Genomic DNA, 20,432 nt, shown 5'->3' with positions numbered 1-20,432 from the left:
GGACCTTATGACATGGGGGTCCCAAAAGGCACGGACCAAATAGAGAGCCTTGTAATACTGAATGAAAAATAAAAATGAAATAGCGAGACGAAACAAATGGAAAGGAACGGAACGAAAAGAAGTAAAATGGAGTTACATTGTATCTATTTTTGTTCTTTTATGATCCGAGTTTTCTGCTCTTTTGCGAATCCGATGGATTTAAATGTGACGTAATTTCAGATAAACGTTCTTCCTCACCATTATGACGTAATAATTGATGTTTACACATGAATACAACATATTGTATTACGTTGTTTATCGATGTGGCTAAAGAGCATGACATGTACATGTCCATTACAGTCGCACTCAGTCTGATATTATATCAACAATGTTAGAAATAAAAATAAGCCAAAATGTATCAAACTCTCAATTACGCATCGTGCTAGACACCCGAATGTTCTTTATCCATTGTAGAAGAGTTGTCAGCTGGAATCCTCTTTCATTTCAAGTTTAGTGTTCTTTTGGTTTGTGATTTCTTTCATACTTTTCATTTCCCGCTTGCGCATTTTGGCCATTCTTCCTTTGTCCCTACTGAGTGAATAATACGCAGAAAAATTGGACGATATGACTGCTATAGGCATCGACAGTATGACTACTCCACACATAGCACAGAACACTCCGACAACGTAACCAAGTAACGTAGTGGGAAAATAGTCACCGTATCCAACCGTTGTCATGGTAATTATTGCCCACCACATCCAAATAAAAAGGTTGTCTTTGCCATCCACTTCTTCTAACTGCACGAAAAACATCATGTTTCCGAATATCAAAGCAGCGACCGCAAACGTTAGGATCATGAGCAACAGCTCAAAAAGGCTTGCCCGGATACTCTTGACCAGCACACGCAACGCCCGGAAAAGGTTTCCTAGCCTTATAAATAACAGCAGTCTCCCCATTGTCAAAGCCTTACACAGGAAGAAGAAGTGGCGTGTTGATGGACTGCCGGCCATTTTTTCCTTGGTGAACTCCATCACAAATCCTATCCACATGACAACAATTACGATAACGGTCAGAATGTTGATCGGCCGTCTAATGAAAAGTCTCTTCCGGGGGCTAAGAGCAAAATGGATGGCACATTCAAGTGTAAATATCACCATACAAATAGCGTCTATGATAAGTACGGGCAATATTGGATCGGTCAACATCAGGCGCATCCATTTTTCCGAGGAGTTTTCGAACTCGGCGAACGTTTCCGGTGGGTATACGGATAAATAGTGCTCTTCACGAAATGTGCCCATGGTCCACAGACAAAGAGTGATGCTGCTAAGCACTACTACGGCCATGTAGAAAGTGAACCACACCTACAATAAAAAATGCAACATTGGTTAGTTTTGTGTCTTTTTCGTGGTCTCTTAATCATAATTGTGGTTTTCTGAAATGGCCTGTAAATATAATTCGTCGTTTAAGAGTGTGTTTTGGCAGGCTTACCCAGTTCACAGGCGATAGACAATCTCTCTGTACTCTCTCTATATAGAGAAACAATGTCTACAGAATTGTTTGAATAACTAACGCCCTACTAACAGCCAAGGTCGTGTATAGACGGCCTGCAATGTATGTGGTGTGTAGCGTGTCTGTAGTGCACAGTGCCTGTTTTTGGGAGGCTGTGGTATATTCGTATTGTGTCTTCTTTTATAGTGGAACTCTTGCCCCTTTTATAGTGCTATATCACAAAATCATGTTGCCAAAGACACCAAACAACAGATTATACCGACAACGAGCGAACCAGTCGTCCTACTCCCTGTATGGTGAACGCCAAGCAGAAGCAGAAACTACCGCTTTTACGACTTTTGTGTGTCTCGGCCAGGGAACGGAACCATGAGCCTACCTCACATGAGCGAGCGCTCAACAGAAGGCTAAAAATGAGGCGATGTCAAAGGAGACGTTAGGAAAAAGAAACTTAGTTAGCAAGAAGAGAAGTCTAATATAGCTTCCTAGCTGTCACTGTCATAAGGTTATGTTGTACTTAATGTAATACCTGTCATTTGTACATGTATTTAAGGTCTGATTATACAGAGTAGTAAGACATACTGGGACGCACACTTGTGTGTGTGGGCCCATTGGGTCCATAATGTCTGTCAGTGTAAATTGTACTGATATGCAACTATATGTATAACCACTCTATGTATTTGATGTAAGTACAGCAGAATAAAACGTCCACTAAATATTGGACTCCTTCATCTTTCAACTACATCGACATGAACCTCAAGAGACTATGGAACCAAGCAAAGCCACATCAAGCCTTAAGACACATTTAAAGAAAAGTCATTTCCTTATATTGCAATTGCAAATAGCACAACAGAACTCTACCTTGGCTATCAGAGATGATTCTGGGTTTTCTATTGTTATCCAAAATTTGTATCGTAAGCTGTCCTTTTTCAGGGCTTGAGACATTTCGTTTATCTGTTTATTGGTTTCCTGGAGGTGCTCAATCACTTCCGCCTCTTCATCCTCTTGGAAAAATGTCGCCCAACAACATGTTGAGATTTTTGTACTTGGTACTCCCCAAAACATCATCTCGGATCGGAATAGTCGGGCACAAATGTGTTTCGGGATATGCAGTAATCCGGTGTTACACATGTTTAGGACGCTGTTAAAGATTTCTGGATCTCTGTCAAAAAAGTACTCCCGTTTGACAGGGTCATAATGCTCGCTCCCCGTTTCAAGTTCTTTTAGAAGTTTTCCCGGGGACTTCGATAAAGTCGATTTCAAAGTCTCGAATTTCGATCCTCGAATATTGAATACCATTCTGGTATCCATGATATTCACTTTCAGATTAAACAAATGATAATGCTTCAAACATTAATAAAACTACTAAAGCCATCACGCAATGTCTTGTTTAGTATATGCCCTATGGAATATACAACCGTTTAAATACCTTATAGTGATAGTGTATTTGCGCCAAGCATCCGGTAGCTTCCTGATATTTACTCCGTTTCCTTGTCACTCTTGTTCTCCGGATGTTAAAGTCTCCTACATACATGCACATGTACACACATTGTGTATGAAGCTTTCATGCATTTCTTTGATTCCAATTATATACACTGTACATTATACATAGATCTACATATTTAGCTCGCCATCAGCATTCAATTAGCATTTTGTCAGTGGTCCGTCATTCCGTTGATAATTCTTGTTACCGCTATTTTTCAGACATAACAGAAAGGATATTTCTCAAAATTTTATCTATATGTTCCTCTAAATACCTTGGTTATGCATTTTGAGATCGCTCCGTTAACAAGATGGCCGAAAAGTAGTCATCTTGGATTTTAATAACTGAAGTTTGTCATCGTTTTCAAAAAGTACTCAAGGAATCTGTCTCAAATTCTATGAGTTAGTTTCTCTTTGTGATATTGGCAAGTGCATTATATACGAAAAAGGAAACAGCACAGCTGATATACAACCATTTAAGATTTTGTCACTTTGCAGAAAGTACTGAAAGGTCTAACTTCCTCAAATTAAACTTGTAGAGTATTGCTTGGTACTGAGTTCAGTATATCTATTTTGGGGGAAAATCCAAACACAACATGACAGACAGTGACCATATTAATGACAATTGAAGTGCTTGCTTCTGCTAAGGAACTTGATATGAGAAAACTTGAAGTTGCCCTGTGTGTATTCAATATTTGTAAGGGAGAGGGAAAAGAAGAGAAACGCAGAGAAAATACCCCTCTTTCTATTTTCAGATACAAATTTGATTGGCGTCAAGACCCTTCTGGGATCTCTTGTATATTTATATATGTCTTTATACATGTATGTATCAACCTCATCAAATATCCAGATATTTTGTAAAAGTTATATGATATGGATTCTTGGATTAATAAGATTGAAATACATGCATGTTGATCTACATAATGCATCAGTCACAATGTCCATTTTCCTTACACTGCATTAAGTGTACCTATCTGTATATTTAACATGAACAATGACTTATGAATAATTTACTATCCTATTTCTGAAGAGATCAAGTCATGCACTTTACCATGTAAACAGATTGATCTTTAGATATGGAAACTGTTGTGAATTATATCAGACATATTCTCATGTTTACTAAACTTGTATTGTGGTAAGGTACGTGGTACCATATACAATATAGTAATATAGAAATCTTGCCCTATCAACTTATAAGGTCGACAACACGAGATCGCGGCGATAATATAGTTCTGTTGTCGTCGAGTCGTCGCATTGTCAAGATCGATGTCGCCATCGAGTTGTCGCTGCCCTGCAGGTAGGGCATAAGAATTGTACCTGCTGCCCCTATTGCATGATCGTAAAAGGCGACTAAATTTAGGATCTTATCTTTTCTCTTCTTCCTAACTGACTTTATCTTTCCTAATGCCTCCCTTGGCACCGCCTCACTTTTGGCCTTGAGTTGAGCGTTCGCCCCTGTGAGGAAGGCTCTGGGTTCTGTCCCCTAGCCGAGACACACCAAAGTCTTTAAAAGTGGTAGTTTCTACTCCTGCTTAGCGCTCAGCATACAGGGAGTGGAACGACTGGTTGGCCCGTTGTCAGTATAATGTGACCGGGTGGGGTGTGTTGCTTGGTGTCTTCGGCGGCATGCTTCAGTGATATAGCACTATAAAAAGGGCAACAGTTCCACTATACAAGAAGACACTACATGAATATACCGCAGTCTCCCAAAACACGCACCTCGCACAACATACACGCAACACACCGCATACATGGGAGGCCGTCCTTACATGACCAGAGCTGACTGTTAATAGGACGTTAATTAATCAAACAAACAAACAAATCGAGTTGTCGCGATCTCGCGTTGCCGACCTACGTATACGCGTTGTACCATAAGATATAGTATGGTGATGTTATTGGATAAAATAAAGTATGGAGTGCGCTAATAAAGCTTTTTTCTTTTTCATGATGTCAGATCGGATTTATTCTGGTTCAGGGCTATCTACAATCCTCTGGGCCCATACTGTATACATGCAGATTTTATATTGATTAATTGATTAATTTTAAGTACATGTTAACCAAATAATGACAAAGTACAATGCAAAATAGTCAATAAACTTTGGGTTATATACAAAAAAATATACACGTGGAACTACGTGTCGAGAACTGTTACAATAAAAATGGTTTTGGTGATGATGGCGGTGATCTAGTGATATTTTTCCTTTTTTCTTATAGCGCGATTTATATTAGAGGCTCAAATTATTATTCTATTTTGATAGACGGATAGTGCCCATTGACGATATATACACGTATGCCTATCCACATATAAATAATATGATAAACATTTCCTCATTCTAGAAATGATTATTATTTCTAAAATTAAACAATGAACATTTGGGTTCTGATGTTGTAAGAATTGAAAGTAAAAAACACTACAGCAGAGACATACAGCTGTAGATACATAGTATCGACTATATCTCAGACTACATATATACAAAGTACATTGTATTGTACTACTATTTGGCAAATATCTACAATGTATATATATACCACGTACGCAGTTTGGTCGCACACAAAGTCATAGTAGTGGTATGATATTCATGTATATCAAAATTTTTATATATTTTGTAACCAGCATATATTGCTGCTGTTGCTGACAGTGATTTTTTTCTCAAATTGTGAATGTAATATTCACTGTTTCGATTTTTTTTTCAAGAAATAATTATTTGTTTTATCAAAAAAAATCAAATTAATGGTATTTTATTTGTAATTGTGCAGATGAAGCTATTACATATTGATGAATTATATAAAGAATTAAAATAATTAAAAATAAAAAAAAAAAATAAAAAACTACCGTCGCTGAGATTCGAACCAAAAAACGGATTACACTCACTGGAATGATGAAATAATTTCAAGCGTCTTTAAGACCTTGATCTACAAACTGAAACTGGTCACGTGCGATCTTTTCCAATATGGCTGCGGCCAGTAAAAGTGTGGTTAGTGACACCAACTCCGCAGATTCTTGGCCTAAATGGCAGGTAGCACTCGCTATCGGTGCTCCTTTGGCTGTCGTCATTGGTGGAGTTTGGGCCTACAAACGAAGCCAGCGAAAAGACGACAAGACATCTCCAAAGAAGCGAGACACAAAAGATAACACATCATCCAATACCGGCAAAAACACTCAGACAACGCCATCTCCAACAAAACCATCGACTAGTACTCCAGGAGCGGTATGTTTGCACCACTTTTTAGGAATATCTTCGAAGATTAAACAAATATCATTTGAATTTACATAGACATGTGTATGGTAATTTGATTTATGGGAGACTTGTGTGTTTAACATGGCGTGCCCTTCAAATCATGGTAACCTCCACATTGTACAATGTAACTGTTACCGTACATTTGTACGTATATAAATGTAGGCACATCTTGTCTGAACCGAAAGTAATAAGCAACGCGTTTTTCCGTATATTTTCAATTTCTAGATAATGATATTGATATCGGTATATGTATCCATTCATTGAAAATTTAGTATTTCTACTGTCCAGTATCCAGGAAGTTTTTTTTTTTCTCTCTACTTTCACTTTGGTACAAAAATGTACATACATTGTGTAATGTATACATTCTTTTATACAATATATGTTTCACACTTGATCCTGTAGATATTTTTCTCTTTTTTTCAATTATGGCCAAGCAGTTGATAAGTGCGATTTTGTGACCATTTGAGGGGGGGCTCAGATAAGGGCATAAAATGGGGCTATTTACATTGATTTTTTTCCCGTTGAACTCAGAAAATGGTAAAAGATGGATAAAAGCATCCATGTTTAGCTGGCTGTGAAGGCTTCAAGGATGTGGTGTGGAATGCATGCCTAGAAGTCTTAAAGTGTTGTGCTTTGTACTGCTGCTATTGATAGGAGATTTCATTTCATAGATTGTGTAAGGGAAGACAGGTTATTAATTTTTGTAGTGAATGAGTATTAGAAGAATTGGGCTTGATGTAGCTGGGTTGATCATTGGTGACCATATGCAGGTAGCTCTGGCTTAATCGGTAGAGCATCTGGCTGGTGTTTGGAGGTCCCAGGGTTAAACCTGTGTTGGTCCTGGCTGCTACATTTTTGCTCTCCTGTTACACAATTGGCAAGTAGGACTGTATTGATACACTGGAGTCATGATACAATATATGTATCTCGATACTTAACCTGCGATATAATACGTATCTTGATTCTTTTAGATCATCCGTGTGGTTTATTTCCTTTTGAGAAGGAAACTATGAACAAATATCAAGTAGTGTGTAGACTCCGTGGGTGTGCAATAAAAAACACGGGATCCACCACAAATATGTCCTCAATCAATAATATTGTCACACGGGTGATCTAAATAATGCCAGTGGATCTGACAGTTTTTTTGAGTTTGCTGCTATATTGTTGCTGTTGTAGTAACATTGAAGAGCGCATGAAGGGCAACAACTCTTATTGAATTATTTATATAGGTATCGCAATACTAATTTCACATATCGTGTGTCTATTGGGGAATAGAAACCGATGTTATCAGCGTATCGTTACAGCCCTATTGGCAAGCTTGCCAATCAACCTGCTTCAATGATTTGGTGTGTGATAATTAGCAGTGGATATGCAAACTTTTGTGTCATTGTGTCTTCAGAGGGAAAAGCTTGAAGGAAAGAGCAAGGAATACAGTGGAATTGACTTTGGTTGATCACTGTTGACCATGCATCACCAGGTAGCTCAATTGGTAGAACATATTGTTCAGAGGTCCAATGTTTGAGCCCTGGTCATTCCGCTTCATTTTCCCCTCTCTTGATTTCATATGCGTCTTCGGTAGATGATATGTATTGGTTTATATGAGGGTGTTCATGTCTATTCGATTTTCTTCTGTCTGGTCTGATTAGTATTTGGTGTGTTGATGATGACCTGTGTTTGTGTATGAATTTGTAATAAAAAAGTATTAATCTGGAATGTATTCTATGTGTATGTAGTGATCAGATGATTATGGGAGTTTTGAGTCGTGTATATCTGTGACTTAGTTTGTGTTGTGAACTTGTGATATCTGATTTGATTATATTATCGATCTTGCAGAGCATTGATTTTCTCAATTTGTGTGATCCATAAGCAGAATTCCAGATTCCAGTGAATGTTTTATACATTGTATGCAATAAACTTGCATATTTTTTATATGGGGTAGGTTCACATTTTAGGAAACCTAGTGATTTGTTTTGCATTGGATGTAATGTGGTTGTCCCAGCTAGCATAGAATGTGTTGTAGTATATGTATGGCGCCCAAGTACTATTTACTGGACTGAACTGAGTTATACGAATTATGGATAATCTTTTTAACAAGGATGTATTTGATTACAATAATTACATAATATATTATTGAATTAAATAAGATTAGAAGTCAATGAAAAGCTTGCTTGGATATTTGATGAATCTTGAAAACGAAGCATCTCATGTTTTTACCTATTGCAGGAGCTGACACTACTGGAAAAGGCTCAGGCTGAGAAAAACAAAGGCAACAAATACTTTAAGGCAACACGTTACGATCAGGCCATTACATGCTACACTCAGGCAATACGGATGTGTCCACCAGAGAATAAGGCTGACCTGGCCACATTCTACCACAACAGGGCAGCTGCATATGAAAAACTGGTAGGTATTTACCAAAGACAGCCTTAATACATGTACATTGTAGCCCAATAAAATGTTTATCACATTTTATGTTGTCTACAAACATGCAAAGCAATAACAATATACTATTGTGAGTACTGTGGATAACAGTATTTTGCAAAACATGAAAAGTACACGTTAAAATGTTTAAGCAGCTTTCCTTTACTGTCTACGCAATAACGTGAACGGTTTCGGTTGATCACTACATCAGCATGCTGTCGCTATTGTCTGGCACACTGTCACTACACTCTCGATAACTTGGTCACAGTGTTGTATGATGTTATCTCGACAGTGCCAAAAAAACCACGAATTTATCCTTCTATGTAATAGCTTGCGTGATGACTATTTTCTTGATACTCCAGTGGTATTGATTCCATTGAGTGGGGTTCCAATGTGAACTGCATATGAATAAAGACCATCTTTCCTTGTCCTGACGTACCTTATAGATGGGTATCATAGCATGCAGATATACAGGAAAATCACGAGTCCAACACTTGTCTAGGCGAGTCACTTATATCACTGACACTGAAATGTTTGTTCAATTAAATGTCTGTGGGCAATGTGGAATATTTTATTTCAAAGCAAAAATGAAATTGACCTTTTTTATTATTATTATTACAGAAAAATAACAAAATGGTTGTGGAAGATTGTACAACAGCATTGGAGCTGAACAATCGGTATATCAAGGCTTTGACAAGGCGGGCCACAGCCTGTGAGAATCTGGAGGACTTATCGCAGGCACTAGAGGGTAATTATACTGTCTGACAAATGTTGATCACAAATTGAATGTTGATTTGTAATTTTGGATCATGTAGTTTTACGTCCTATCAAGAGCCAGTATCATTTAAGGATGTGGCAGGTTTGTTGGTGGAGAAAAACTGGACTATTCAGGGAAAAACCACAGACCAGCAGTCATTACCTGGCAACTGCTCCATATGGATTCAAACTCACAACCCAAAGGTGGAGGGTTTTTGGTATTATGTAAGGATATCTTAACCACTTGGCTACCGTGGCTCTGTCAACCATAGTAAACTGTCATTCAAGTTAATGTATGCTTGAATGATTTCAGTCAGGACTAAAAAAAATACTTTAAATATATATACCTATTTCTTGGGTATTTAACTCTTCAGTTAAAAATTAAGTTCAACTTTATTTATATAGCTTATTGACATGCAAATTAAGTTCAACTTTATTTATATAGCTTATTGACATGCAAATGTCAGGTTCTTTTTTTAGGTAACTATATGTAAACATGTATCTTAACATTTTGAAATGCAGGCGTCACAAGTTTTATTTTCCGAACATAAGTTATGTATTTATGTAAGTGATGATTTGTGAAGTTTTACAGTTATTAGCTTTTATTCAATTTAGCTGAAGTTAACTGTTGGAAACAATGTGTTTCCCAGAATTTCCTCTTAAATTACAATTAAAGTGGTCAGGGTGTAGAATTACCCATTTTAAATTAGAAATTAAAGAAAAACTCAACTAAATATTCACATATATTATCTGTTTTTTACTTTGCTCATGCTTTACTTGGTTACCATAGAGATGATAATTTTTTGTGACAGATGTGACAGCCCTGTGTATACTGGAAGGCTTCCAGAACCCTTCCTCACTTCAGACAGCTGACCGCGTCCTCAAGAACCTTGGACAAACCAAGGCCAAAGAAGCATTCCGTGTAAGTGATATTATAGAGTTACCTCCCTTAGACCATACTTTGTCATTTCATGTTGCCGCTGTATATTATAATAATGTTGCATTTGTCAATAATATATTAAATTTGATAGACTCTCAACACATGCTTTACCTATACACATACTAGAGAATATTGTCACATTTTTTTTTTTTTTGCTAGATGAGTTTCTTTTTTATCTAGCTTGTGGTTGGGATTATACTATTGATAATATTAAACAAAAACATCTTACATTATTTCATTAGTATTAAATAATTTTCTTTAATTATTCTGTACAGAACCGTAAACCAGCAATGCCCTCGAAACACTACATTAGAACCTACTTTGCTTCCTTTGTCAATGATCCTATATTAAATGCTGCTAAGAAAACAACACCACCTCCAACACCTGCTGAGGGTGACCAAGTAGCTAATGGAGACAAGGATGGAAGGTAGGAAAAGGTCATGGGATGGCTTAATACATCTTCTCCAGATACAAACACAATGTTCGTTTTGTATAATTACCATCAGTTAGTCCCTCCTTTTGGTGAACGTGACCAATTATTGACATGTTTTTGACGCTATTCATCCCATGTTGTTGTAGCATCGCTGAACCTCTGGTAATAGACAGCAGAGTTTTTTTGCCAACTATTTTAGGAAAAGGACCCTAAGAAAATTTGTGAAATATCAGCAGCATAATTTTAATTAAATTTTCACAATTTTATTGAAGGAATATCAAGTTGGGGATATATAAGTAGACTAGCATACGTGTAGCTGTTTCTTTCAAATATATAATAATATTCTGTATATTTTACAGGATACTGATATCATAGGTATAAAACATCATTAGGGATTTTAACTTAAAAATTATTGTGATTAGGAAAATACTATAAGAATTATTACAGTGCTATATTCCAATGAAACCTATAAAGGCCTGGCAGAAACCCTGGATAGGCACATGGACATGTAATTGTAGGTTTATTTGATATAGACAGGTAGGAATAAGTAATTTAGTTATCAAAGGTCAGGCCTCAATTTCTCGAAGCAAATCTGCAGACTTTAGTCAAAACATCAGTTTTTCTCCTTATGTGACGTATATAAAAAATTATGACTATCCTCATTAGTTTTATTATTTTTCTGTACAGTCCATATCAACAAGCTCTGTGGAAGATTGTGTCTGAGGACTACGATGATATTGTTACGTTGTGTACCGAGGAGCTCAATCTCCCCGACAGCCAATCAAAAACAGAGGCGAAGTTACTACGGGGGACGCTGTACTTACTATGTAATCAATACGACAAAACACTCGCAGACCTCAACGCTGTGTTATCAGAGGAAGATTTGCCGAAAAGAGTAAGAATTTTTGTGGGGACTTTGTTTGATGCATTAACCTCATTCATCCCTGAAATGTTATAATGGACTGTTCTAGTTTTTGATTTAGAAGAGTATAAATGTGGTTTCAGGGTTGAATGAGTTAATCATAACTTGGATATAACTCCCAAGTTAATATCACAAAAATGGACCTTTAAGTATATGGTCACTGGTAAGAGTTGTTTGTTTTTGGTGACCTCAAATCCCAAGGTCATCTGATCATGAGCAGTAGACTTGCAGCAAGCTCAAGTCAATGGGTCACTTAGTATAGACAGGTAGGTAGTTATCTTATCAATATCATTTTGTTTGTGATTGATTAGTCCCATGCTAACTTCTTCCAAATGTGAAATCAATAATTTAAAATATATGCAAATTATTAAACAGAATTCTTGCCCAGTGATTGCTTCCATAACACTTAATTCCATTTCCAATTAATTCTTCAAAGGACAGAGAAAAAGGATGTGGTACAAATTCATCTGCCTCTCCTTCATTTCTTTTCATAATTTTAATCTGGGCCACGATGTTTATGGTTGAATTCTGGCAGGAGTTGAGATATCAAGCTAATTTTTTGGTTTGATCCATCTCTGTATTGATTGCTACAGATGGGTTATTAAGGTGTGAGTAGGGTGGGGACGATACACTGATGCATCGGTGAATTGCGTTACACTTCAACACGATACAAGTATCTGTCCACAGAAGCAAATTATGATACGGTATCAATCCACTATATTGTTGTGAAAAACTAAGAAAATCTTCTATATTGTCACTTCAAAATCTATTAACTAATCTTTTATAAATAGAATAACTGTAAACAAACACCGAAAGATCAAAATTCTGACAGTGAAAGAATTTCTGAGTCTTGTTCCCGGAAATACGAGCACTGTGTTAGATAGCGTTTGATTTTTTGTTTCGTGATGGATGTAAACATGGTTAGCCAATCAAATATGAGATTACATAATCAGTGCGAAATGTGTGTAAAAGCATGGCCCACGAGTGGGGCAATTTGATTTTGCCGCAAGCACTGCAGGTGACATATAGTAACCGCTACCTGGATTGCTCTATGTCCTGACACTCATGTTGACAGACTTATTTTCCTAAGGAAGAATTTCTAATCTTGACAATATAGAACTCTCTCTGTTAAAATTAGTTGGTGTGTAAATATATTTTTAAAAATCACACACATTTTCATTGCTTTGACAATACAATTTATATAAATAAAGTATCGTGATATGTATCGGATTTCGCAATCACTGTATCGTCCCAGCCCTATGTGTGAGGTACTTTAATCTCTGTCACATCGTATAGCAATTGTTGTATTTTTCTGTTCCAGATACGAGTAAATGCTATGATAAAAAGAGGTAGTTTATACATACAAATGGAGAAACAGACAGAAGGTTTAGATGATTTTGCATCTGCAGTCCGAATAGATCCCGAAAACGCTGACATCTTTCATCACAGAGGACATGTAAGTTTTCTTTTTTGGGTCATTTACTGTAAACTTTTCATTCAATGACTTGTTCTGAAAAATCGAAAAGGCCCAGGGTACTCATATCAAACCTGCAGCATGCTGGAATAAAGGGCTAGCGTGTTTGTTAAAATGAATGACCTTGAACTTTATTCAAGGTCACAGGGGTCAAACTGGCTAAAGTTTTTAAAAAAGTTCTTGTGAAGAAGAAAAAGGACTTCTTGGTAGTAACTAAGAGACCTGATTGGGGCCTGTAGCATTTTGGGATAATGGGTTATCAAGTTTGTTCAAATGAATGACCTTGACATTCATTCAAGGTCACAGGGGTCAAATACAGCAGTAGCTTACAACTTCTATTGTATTTTTTTGCCACTACAGTTAATGTATATTTTGACTATGTTGCACTTATTGTCAGATTCTGTTAAGGTGCATATCAGCCTCTTGTTTTTTTCTGCTCCAACCATGAAAAAAATCACTTCTTCAACTCTTTCATTTCAAAGAATTACCTGTATCACAAACTCATTTCTTTTGTTTTATTATAATTTTTAATATTTCAGCATAATATCCAATTGGAGAGGATAGATGATGCGTTAAGAGATCTGGAGAATGCCATTTCCAAGGATCCAACATTTGCTGCGTCCCATGTACAGAAATCTTTTGCAGGTAGGTGTTCTGGAGTGTCCAAATAGGGTTGTAAAACTCTTATTTATATCATTAAATTTCTTTTTGGTTGCTGTTTCTTCCATGTTTATACAGTAAATAAAGATTTCCTTTGAGTACTCATTTCAAAATATGAAATTTTATTAAATGTTTCTATGTGCTAAAATTGAAGGAAAAACGTTTATTTTCAGAACATAAGAGAACAGCTATGCAAATGATGGGATCTAACCTGCCCCTCCCACAGTCTGTGTTACAGTCCTATAAGGCAAATGTTGATATGTTCCCCAACAATGGTGATGCCCGCGCCCTTTATGCCCAGGCCCTCGGGGATGCTGGCAAGTTTGAGGAAGCAGAGGTGCAATTTGCAGAAGCTGTGCGACTAGATCCAGAAAATGCTACAGCTCATGTACATAGAGGGTAGGTGGAGATTTCAGTATTTTTTTATGTAGGTTAGTTTTGCCTGAACCTGTTATTGCTAATTTCAACCACATCCTTTGTTATATGACCATCATTGACACGGTCCTCTTTCAGTGACTCGGTCTGCTTGTATTGATGACACTAATTTTCATGGTACTGTTGTTGATACATTGACTTGGCCTCAGTGTATACTTAAAATTCACCTTACATAACAGTTATTATACTACATAGGTACTGTTTTATTATCCCCCGCTTTCACCGAAACGGTGGATATTCATTTGGGTCTGTCCGTTCGTCTGTAACATTTGCTTTCCGTGCAATAACTGCCACAAATCTTAAGCGATTTTTTTGTAATATGGTCACATGTTAAATGTGTCAAGGGCTTGGATGAGTTTGCTTGGCACTTTCATTACACCCTACTTGGCTGGGGGCCACGGTGGCCGAGTGGTTAAGATGTCACGACATATTACCACAAGCTCTCCACCTCTGGGATGCGGGTTCGAATCCCATGTGGGGCAGTTGCCAGGTACTGACCGCTGACCGGTGGTTTTTCTCCAGGTACTCCGGCTTTTTCCCACCAACAAACCTGGCACGTCCTTACATGACCCTGGCTGTTAATAGGACGTAAAACTAAATAAACCAACTTGGCTGAGTAATGGCCCTGTGATTACTGAAAGTGGGGGATAATAAATTCCACATATTTGCTTGTTGTTATTATTTTATACATGCTAGAGCTCTTCATGGGAAATCAGATGTTCAGTGGCGATTTTATTAATTAGTTTCCTTTTAATCACATCATCAGTAACTGTAGATATACTGGTCGGCATGGTGTTAACAATGTCAGTCCCGCCATGCAGTGCTCCACATCCTGTCTGAGTGTCTTACCACATATTTGCTTTTTTATACCTATTTACTCAATACTAATTGCTTTACTTAGCACATATACTACTCCCATTGCATGACAATGCATTTCACATTTATGAAGGGGAAAATATCAATCATATTCTCATATTATTTTGTAACAATTTTTACTAATAGACAATTTTCCATTAAAGAGATCAATTGATTATAAACTAATGGGAGAAATTGACACTGCTCTTCAATATTCATAAATAAGTTGAAAGTCTTATACTTATAAGTTTTGACGGATGGAATGCAATGACAAATCCATTAAATTTTTACCAGGTTGCTGAAGCTGCAGGCAGACAAAGACATCAAAGAGGCCACTCTCACAATCAACAAAGCCCTGGAACTGGACAGCCGCTGTGAATACGCATATGAAGTCCTTGGAACCCTGGAGGTCCAACAGTAAGTATAGTGTTTGTCTGCAAACTGGAGTATCACATTCCTCTATGTTCTTCAGTCCTGTAACCTTGTTTTGTAATAAATAAATATATGGACAGGTTTTGACATATCACAAGTTTCTTATGACATCACATGGAAAATGTAAATTGAGTCTGATTTTGCCATTTGTAAAGATTATGAAATTGAGTTTCTATAGGGTTTTTTTTGTCTTAAAAACACATGCTATGAAGAAAATAGAATGTGTAATGTAATGAGTAAGCAATAATAAATATAACAAACTTTAAGTTGTCTGAGTTTGAGTTGGCACTTACATAAAAGGCTTCCAAGATATACAATTTGTTTAGTAAATTAGATAAATTACATACTGCATAAGTACTGACTATGGCTAAGTAAGTCCTTCTAAGTATGCAATTACCTTCATACCATTAAAATGATATTGATTTTGATCCAAAGACATATTCAGGAAATGAATATTATGAGAATTTTCAACATGAGCATTTTCATACATGTAATTTTTAATACTGCAAATACACTTCTTCTGTAAACTAACATTGAAATCTTTCCTGGCTTTTATATTTTGTGATTTTCCATGAAATCCTAATCAGAGAATTTTTGCAAATTTATAAATGAATGTATTAGATACCTTTCAATATAATTGTGAGCAATATTAATTTACAGAGACAAACTTTAAAGATGCTCCACCGCTGACAAATGGTATTTTTTCACTATTAAAAACAGGAGCAGACGATTAAGTATTTTTCTCTAGTTACAAAAGTTACTTACTTTACACCATTTCCACCATTGAAAAGTTTGAGCTTCTAATTTTCCTTCAAGTTAGAAATATGAAAAATAATTAATTGCATCCCGAAAAAATTCCGTGACACTATATCTTATATGGAATGAAGTACTGATTACGCATGCACCAAAGGCGAAATAGATTATTTTTTATATTATTTTTTGTGTTAATTAGGCATATATATACACGATTAAATACCAATTATTATTCAAATGATTAACATCATTTATGCTCTGTCGGCGGTGGAGCATCTTTAAATTGAATGCAGAATTCACAAATTAAATTAATGACATGGGAAAGACAGTTGGTTTACAGTGTTGTAATCGATTCCTTTAAAATTGACATGTTCTTATTGTCTGTCAGATGTTGTTTTGTAAATGTTAGTAATACTTTTTATTTTCATAACATGTCATGAAATTTTGTTGTGTCTCCCCAATTTTCTGTTATATTTCGGAGTCAGACTGGTTGAGCATTCATGTTTTTCTTCTGTTGCTAAGTTACTGCATGTTTTCACTTTGGTAGTCATTATAAATCTGTCTATTTCAGGGGACACATGGACAAAGCCATGGAACATTTCCAGAGAGCCATAGAGTACTCCAGGACAGAATCCGAGATGGCACATTTATTTTCCTTATTAGAAGCTGCAAAAGCCCAGCTTAATGTGGCTAAAAATTTCGGAATACAGCTTCCAAGCTTAGGTGCTGGAGGTCCCATGATGTAAAAGAATTATTATTGAAAGAATCGTTTCGTAATTCCATCATCATTGAATTCTGGTCAAGGGTCCACACTAGAAAGTTCTAAATGACATTTATATGAATCGTGTACAAGTTTTGTGTCCAATTATATTATCCATTGTGTAAGATTTAAATTAATTTTTTATTTGCTCTTCATTTTGTATTTTCTGTGTAAGCTGTGTCTGTGCTGGAATTGAGACTTCTAAAACATATTTATATGTCATATAAGCCGCATAAGTGTGTGATACTATGTTTTGAAAAAATATTTAGTATGAGGAAAGATGTTCACGTACAAGACATAGTGAAAATTTACGAGAGTCTCTACACATGAATGTTAAACTAGTGAGCTTTATATTTCTATATATTAGATATATCTCAAAATAGGGAAAAGAAATCAGCATATTTTTTAATCAATGGCTTGGCTTGTCTGATAAATTCAAGAACTTGTGTAAATGCACTTCAGATGATATTAATTACTAATTAATAATATCCTTTGAACTGTAATTATACTAATTAATAATATCCTTTGAACTGTAATTATACTTTGATATATCTTGCGTTTATTTAATTAATAAAATGTTTTTGTTGTTCCAAACAGTTTAAAAATTAAATTTTCTTTTCTCTTTTAATGAGAACTTGGTAACATATCAGTATAAACTTTTCTCAATAGTCTACTGATCTCTTGGTTTTGCAAGGGAGGCAACTCCGTATTAGGTATAACTCTGCAGATAATTGGTTTCGAGCAGCCATTTCACAATCAATTTTAGTAGAAAAAATCATCAGGGTATTTATATGATTATTTTTCAGTCATATTTCTGTATGTGCAAGTGTTTTCCCTTTTAGCAAGGTCAATTCGATCTCCAATGAGACAATGGTCTGTATATAATACATGTACATATCTCATGATCATGTGTCAAATGATATAGGAGTTAATTGTACCAATATTCTAGAAACTTGAAATACGAAAACTCTCCTTTACCTACTGTCAAGTCCATTTTGAAAAAGAAGAACACAGTCCTTGTTTTGAAGATAATGCCTCTACTCAGTGTATTTGGTTATGTGTGGCCATGGAGAATAATTTTTCAAGAATGATCTTACAACACATTGTTTTAAGTGATATTACGTGTGAAAACTATTTGTTTGGAGTATTATATACAGGATAGGTTTGTGATTTATATGCTTACTAATGAAGCCAAATACATTGTTAAACTACAATATTTTGTTTTGTTGATGATAAACTGTTTCTGGAGAAAAATCAAAGGGAGATAACTCTGCTTTGCAGATAAAGTTGTAAATATTATGAGAACAGATTATTGCAAACAGATTAAACACATTTGATTGTATTGCAAGAGAAACACATAGGGATATTTCTTATTAGATATGTACCCACTCATGGATTTATTTTTCAATTAATTAAATTCATATGTTAGGTAGTTTGATTAATATCCTATTTATTTTGAAGTCCTGCAATTGGGTTGAAAAATTATGGAATAGCTCTTATGAATTGGTTGATGGTGAAAGTCTTTAGATGAATGTTGTGTATAAATACATCTACTTAAAATGTGTGAACCACATGTGTGCATAGTAAACAGTAATACCTGGGCTCTTAATGAGGTTCAAATCAAAATTATTTTAAAATTTATTTAATAGTGATATCATGAACACCAATGAAAAGCAGTTATTTTGAAATTTTATGATGGTGTGTCAGTAACCAGTAGAGTAGAATGTCTGAAGGCTCTGGTTTTCTTATTCTTTGTTACTGTAAGAACATTATTTACACTCTAGTTGTGGAAGTTTTGAATTTTCCCTCTGTGGAATTGTTTCAGAGCCACTTGTGCTTAAATAGGACACATTAAATGCTTTCTACATTGATTTTGTACACCAGTATTCTTTGACCCTTTTTGATACCCCAAGGGTCAGAGCTGAAAAGGATAAATGAAATTCAAAATTCTTTAAATCAATATCTCATCTACGGAAAAATTAAAAACACTTCACAAAAGTAATAACTTTACTTTAATTTGAATTTCATGGTGAAGCCAGGGCGTGGTGTATTAATGCTTTAGCTTTTGGTATTAGCAGGTATCTACATAAACAGGTATTCAAAGTTCTTAACATGCAAATAAAAGTGTGAAAATTGTGTTGATTTAGTCATGCAAATGCAGATAATTCAACAATTAAAAAGTACTTATATTAGGGTGAGATGGAATTAAGAATATATAAATACTGAACTATTGATATCACTTATCATCTTTAAACATTTATATGTGTGTCTGAAATTTTCCAGATGAAATATTTGCATAATTATGCAGACTTAATTTAATAAAATGTCTTTCTTAGAATTTACACAACTTGTTTTATTCTATTTATTCACGGCTACATCATGTACCGTACATCATTTTGGCTGATGAAATAAAAAGAAATGTCAAGGTGACCTATTGTCACCATGCATCGTAAGTTGTTGCGTGCCGTGTGCCATACGTAAAATTTTCATTCCAACAACTTCTTCTCAATAACTGAAAGGCCCAGGTTACTGATATTTGGCCTACAGCATGCTGGGATGAAGGGCTAATAAATTTCTTCAAATGAATGACCTTGGCCAACATTCAAGGTCACAGGGGTCAAAAAGCAAAAATCTTTAATCAAATTCTTGTGAATAACTAACTGGCCTAGAGACATGTTATTGGGCCTATGACATACTGGGATGAAGGGCTACCATGTTTGTTCACTAGGGTGAAAATGGCTAAAATCTTTACACAACTTCTTGTCAATAACTAAGAACACTGTAGACCTGATATTAGTCCTGTAGCATGCTGGAATGAAGGACTACCAAGTTTGTTCAAAGAAATGACATTGACCTTCATTCCAAGAACACAGGAGCCAAAAAAGGCTAAAATCATTAAATGACATCTTGTGAATAACTAAGAGACCCAGGCAACTGATAGTGGTCCTGTAACGTGCTTGGATGAAGGGCTATGAAGTTTATTCAAATGAATGACCTTGACCTTCATATCAGGTTACAGGGGTCAATTATGCTACAATCTTTAAACATACAACTTACTGTGAATTTCACTTCTACGATATATTGTATTAACAGTCAGACTGTTAAGGCCCATTGGGCCTCTTGGATATATTTAGTTGTGTTCTTGTGTGAATTGGAATGGTAGATATTTTAGTACACAAATCCCCTTACTAGCTTGAGCTAAATAGTTTTTCTTTTATAGTGTCCCCCATCTTAAAGCTGACAATGCAGTTAAAAAATGAACATTTGCGATTAAAAAAAGTAACGCCAGAAATACGCGTCATTTTGTTTGAACTCTGCTTGGATACGAGACGCCAACTGACCCCTATATAATGCGCGTGAATCGACACAAATGCGCTCAGTCAAG

General features: G+C 35.8%; 2 protein-coding genes across 2 annotated transcripts; one reads left to right on the top strand and one right to left on the bottom strand.

Moving 5' to 3' along the window:
- Nucleotides 1–461: 461 nt before the first annotated feature.
- Nucleotides 462–2,784, bottom strand: LOC138319527 (potassium voltage-gated channel protein Shaw-like). Its single transcript, XM_069262678.1, has 2 exons — nucleotides 2,347–2,784; nucleotides 462–1,340 (listed from the first exon to the last, which is right to left on the bottom strand). The coding sequence occupies exons 1-2, from the start codon at nucleotides 2,782–2,784 to the stop codon at nucleotides 462–464; spliced, it is 1,317 nt and encodes a 438-aa protein (XP_069118779.1).
- Nucleotides 2,785–5,779: 2,995 nt separating this feature from the next.
- On the top strand, nucleotides 5,780–17,551 carry LOC138317747 (mitochondrial import receptor subunit TOM70-like). Its single transcript, XM_069259614.1, has 11 exons — nucleotides 5,780–6,176; nucleotides 8,430–8,609; nucleotides 9,249–9,375; nucleotides 10,196–10,305; nucleotides 10,599–10,750; nucleotides 11,444–11,651; nucleotides 13,000–13,134; nucleotides 13,692–13,797; nucleotides 13,986–14,211; nucleotides 15,397–15,519; nucleotides 16,859–17,551. Exons 1-11 carry the CDS (start codon nucleotides 5,919–5,921, stop codon nucleotides 17,031–17,033), a joined length of 1,800 nt encoding a protein of 599 aa, XP_069115715.1. The 5' UTR covers nucleotides 5,780–5,918; the 3' UTR covers nucleotides 17,034–17,551.
- The last annotated feature ends 2,881 nt before the right edge of the window (nucleotides 17,552–20,432 follow it).

The sequence above is a fragment of the Argopecten irradians genome, chromosome 3, assembly GCF_041381155.1.
Source record: "Argopecten irradians isolate NY chromosome 3, Ai_NY, whole genome shotgun sequence".
Taxonomy (NCBI): domain Eukaryota; kingdom Metazoa; phylum Mollusca; class Bivalvia; order Pectinida; family Pectinidae; genus Argopecten; species Argopecten irradians.
The sequence above is the reverse complement of the archived record's forward strand: the minus strand, read 5'-3'. Positions and strand labels throughout refer to the sequence as shown.

What these genes read in the sequence shown, in the direction of transcription:
- LOC138319527 (XM_069262678.1), bottom strand. Translation starts at nt 2,784, where the DNA reads ATGGTATTCAATATTCGAGGATCGAAATTCGAGACTTTGAAATCGACT. An exon ending in AATCATCTCTGATAGCCAAG is followed by an intron (nt 1,341 to 2,346) that starts GTAGAGTTCTGT and finishes TTTTTATTGTAG; the next exon opens with GTGTGGTTCACTTTCTACAT.
- LOC138317747 (XM_069259614.1), top strand. Translation starts at nt 5,919, where the DNA reads ATGGCTGCGGCCAGTAAAAGTGTGGTTAGTGACACCAACTCCGCAGAT. An exon ending in TGTACAGAAATCTTTTGCAG is followed by an intron (nt 13,798 to 13,985) that starts GTAGGTGTTCTG and finishes GTTTATTTTCAG; the next exon opens with AACATAAGAGAACAGCTATG. An exon ending in ACAGCTCATGTACATAGAGG is followed by an intron (nt 14,212 to 15,396) that starts GTAGGTGGAGAT and finishes AATTTTTACCAG; the next exon opens with GTTGCTGAAGCTGCAGGCAG.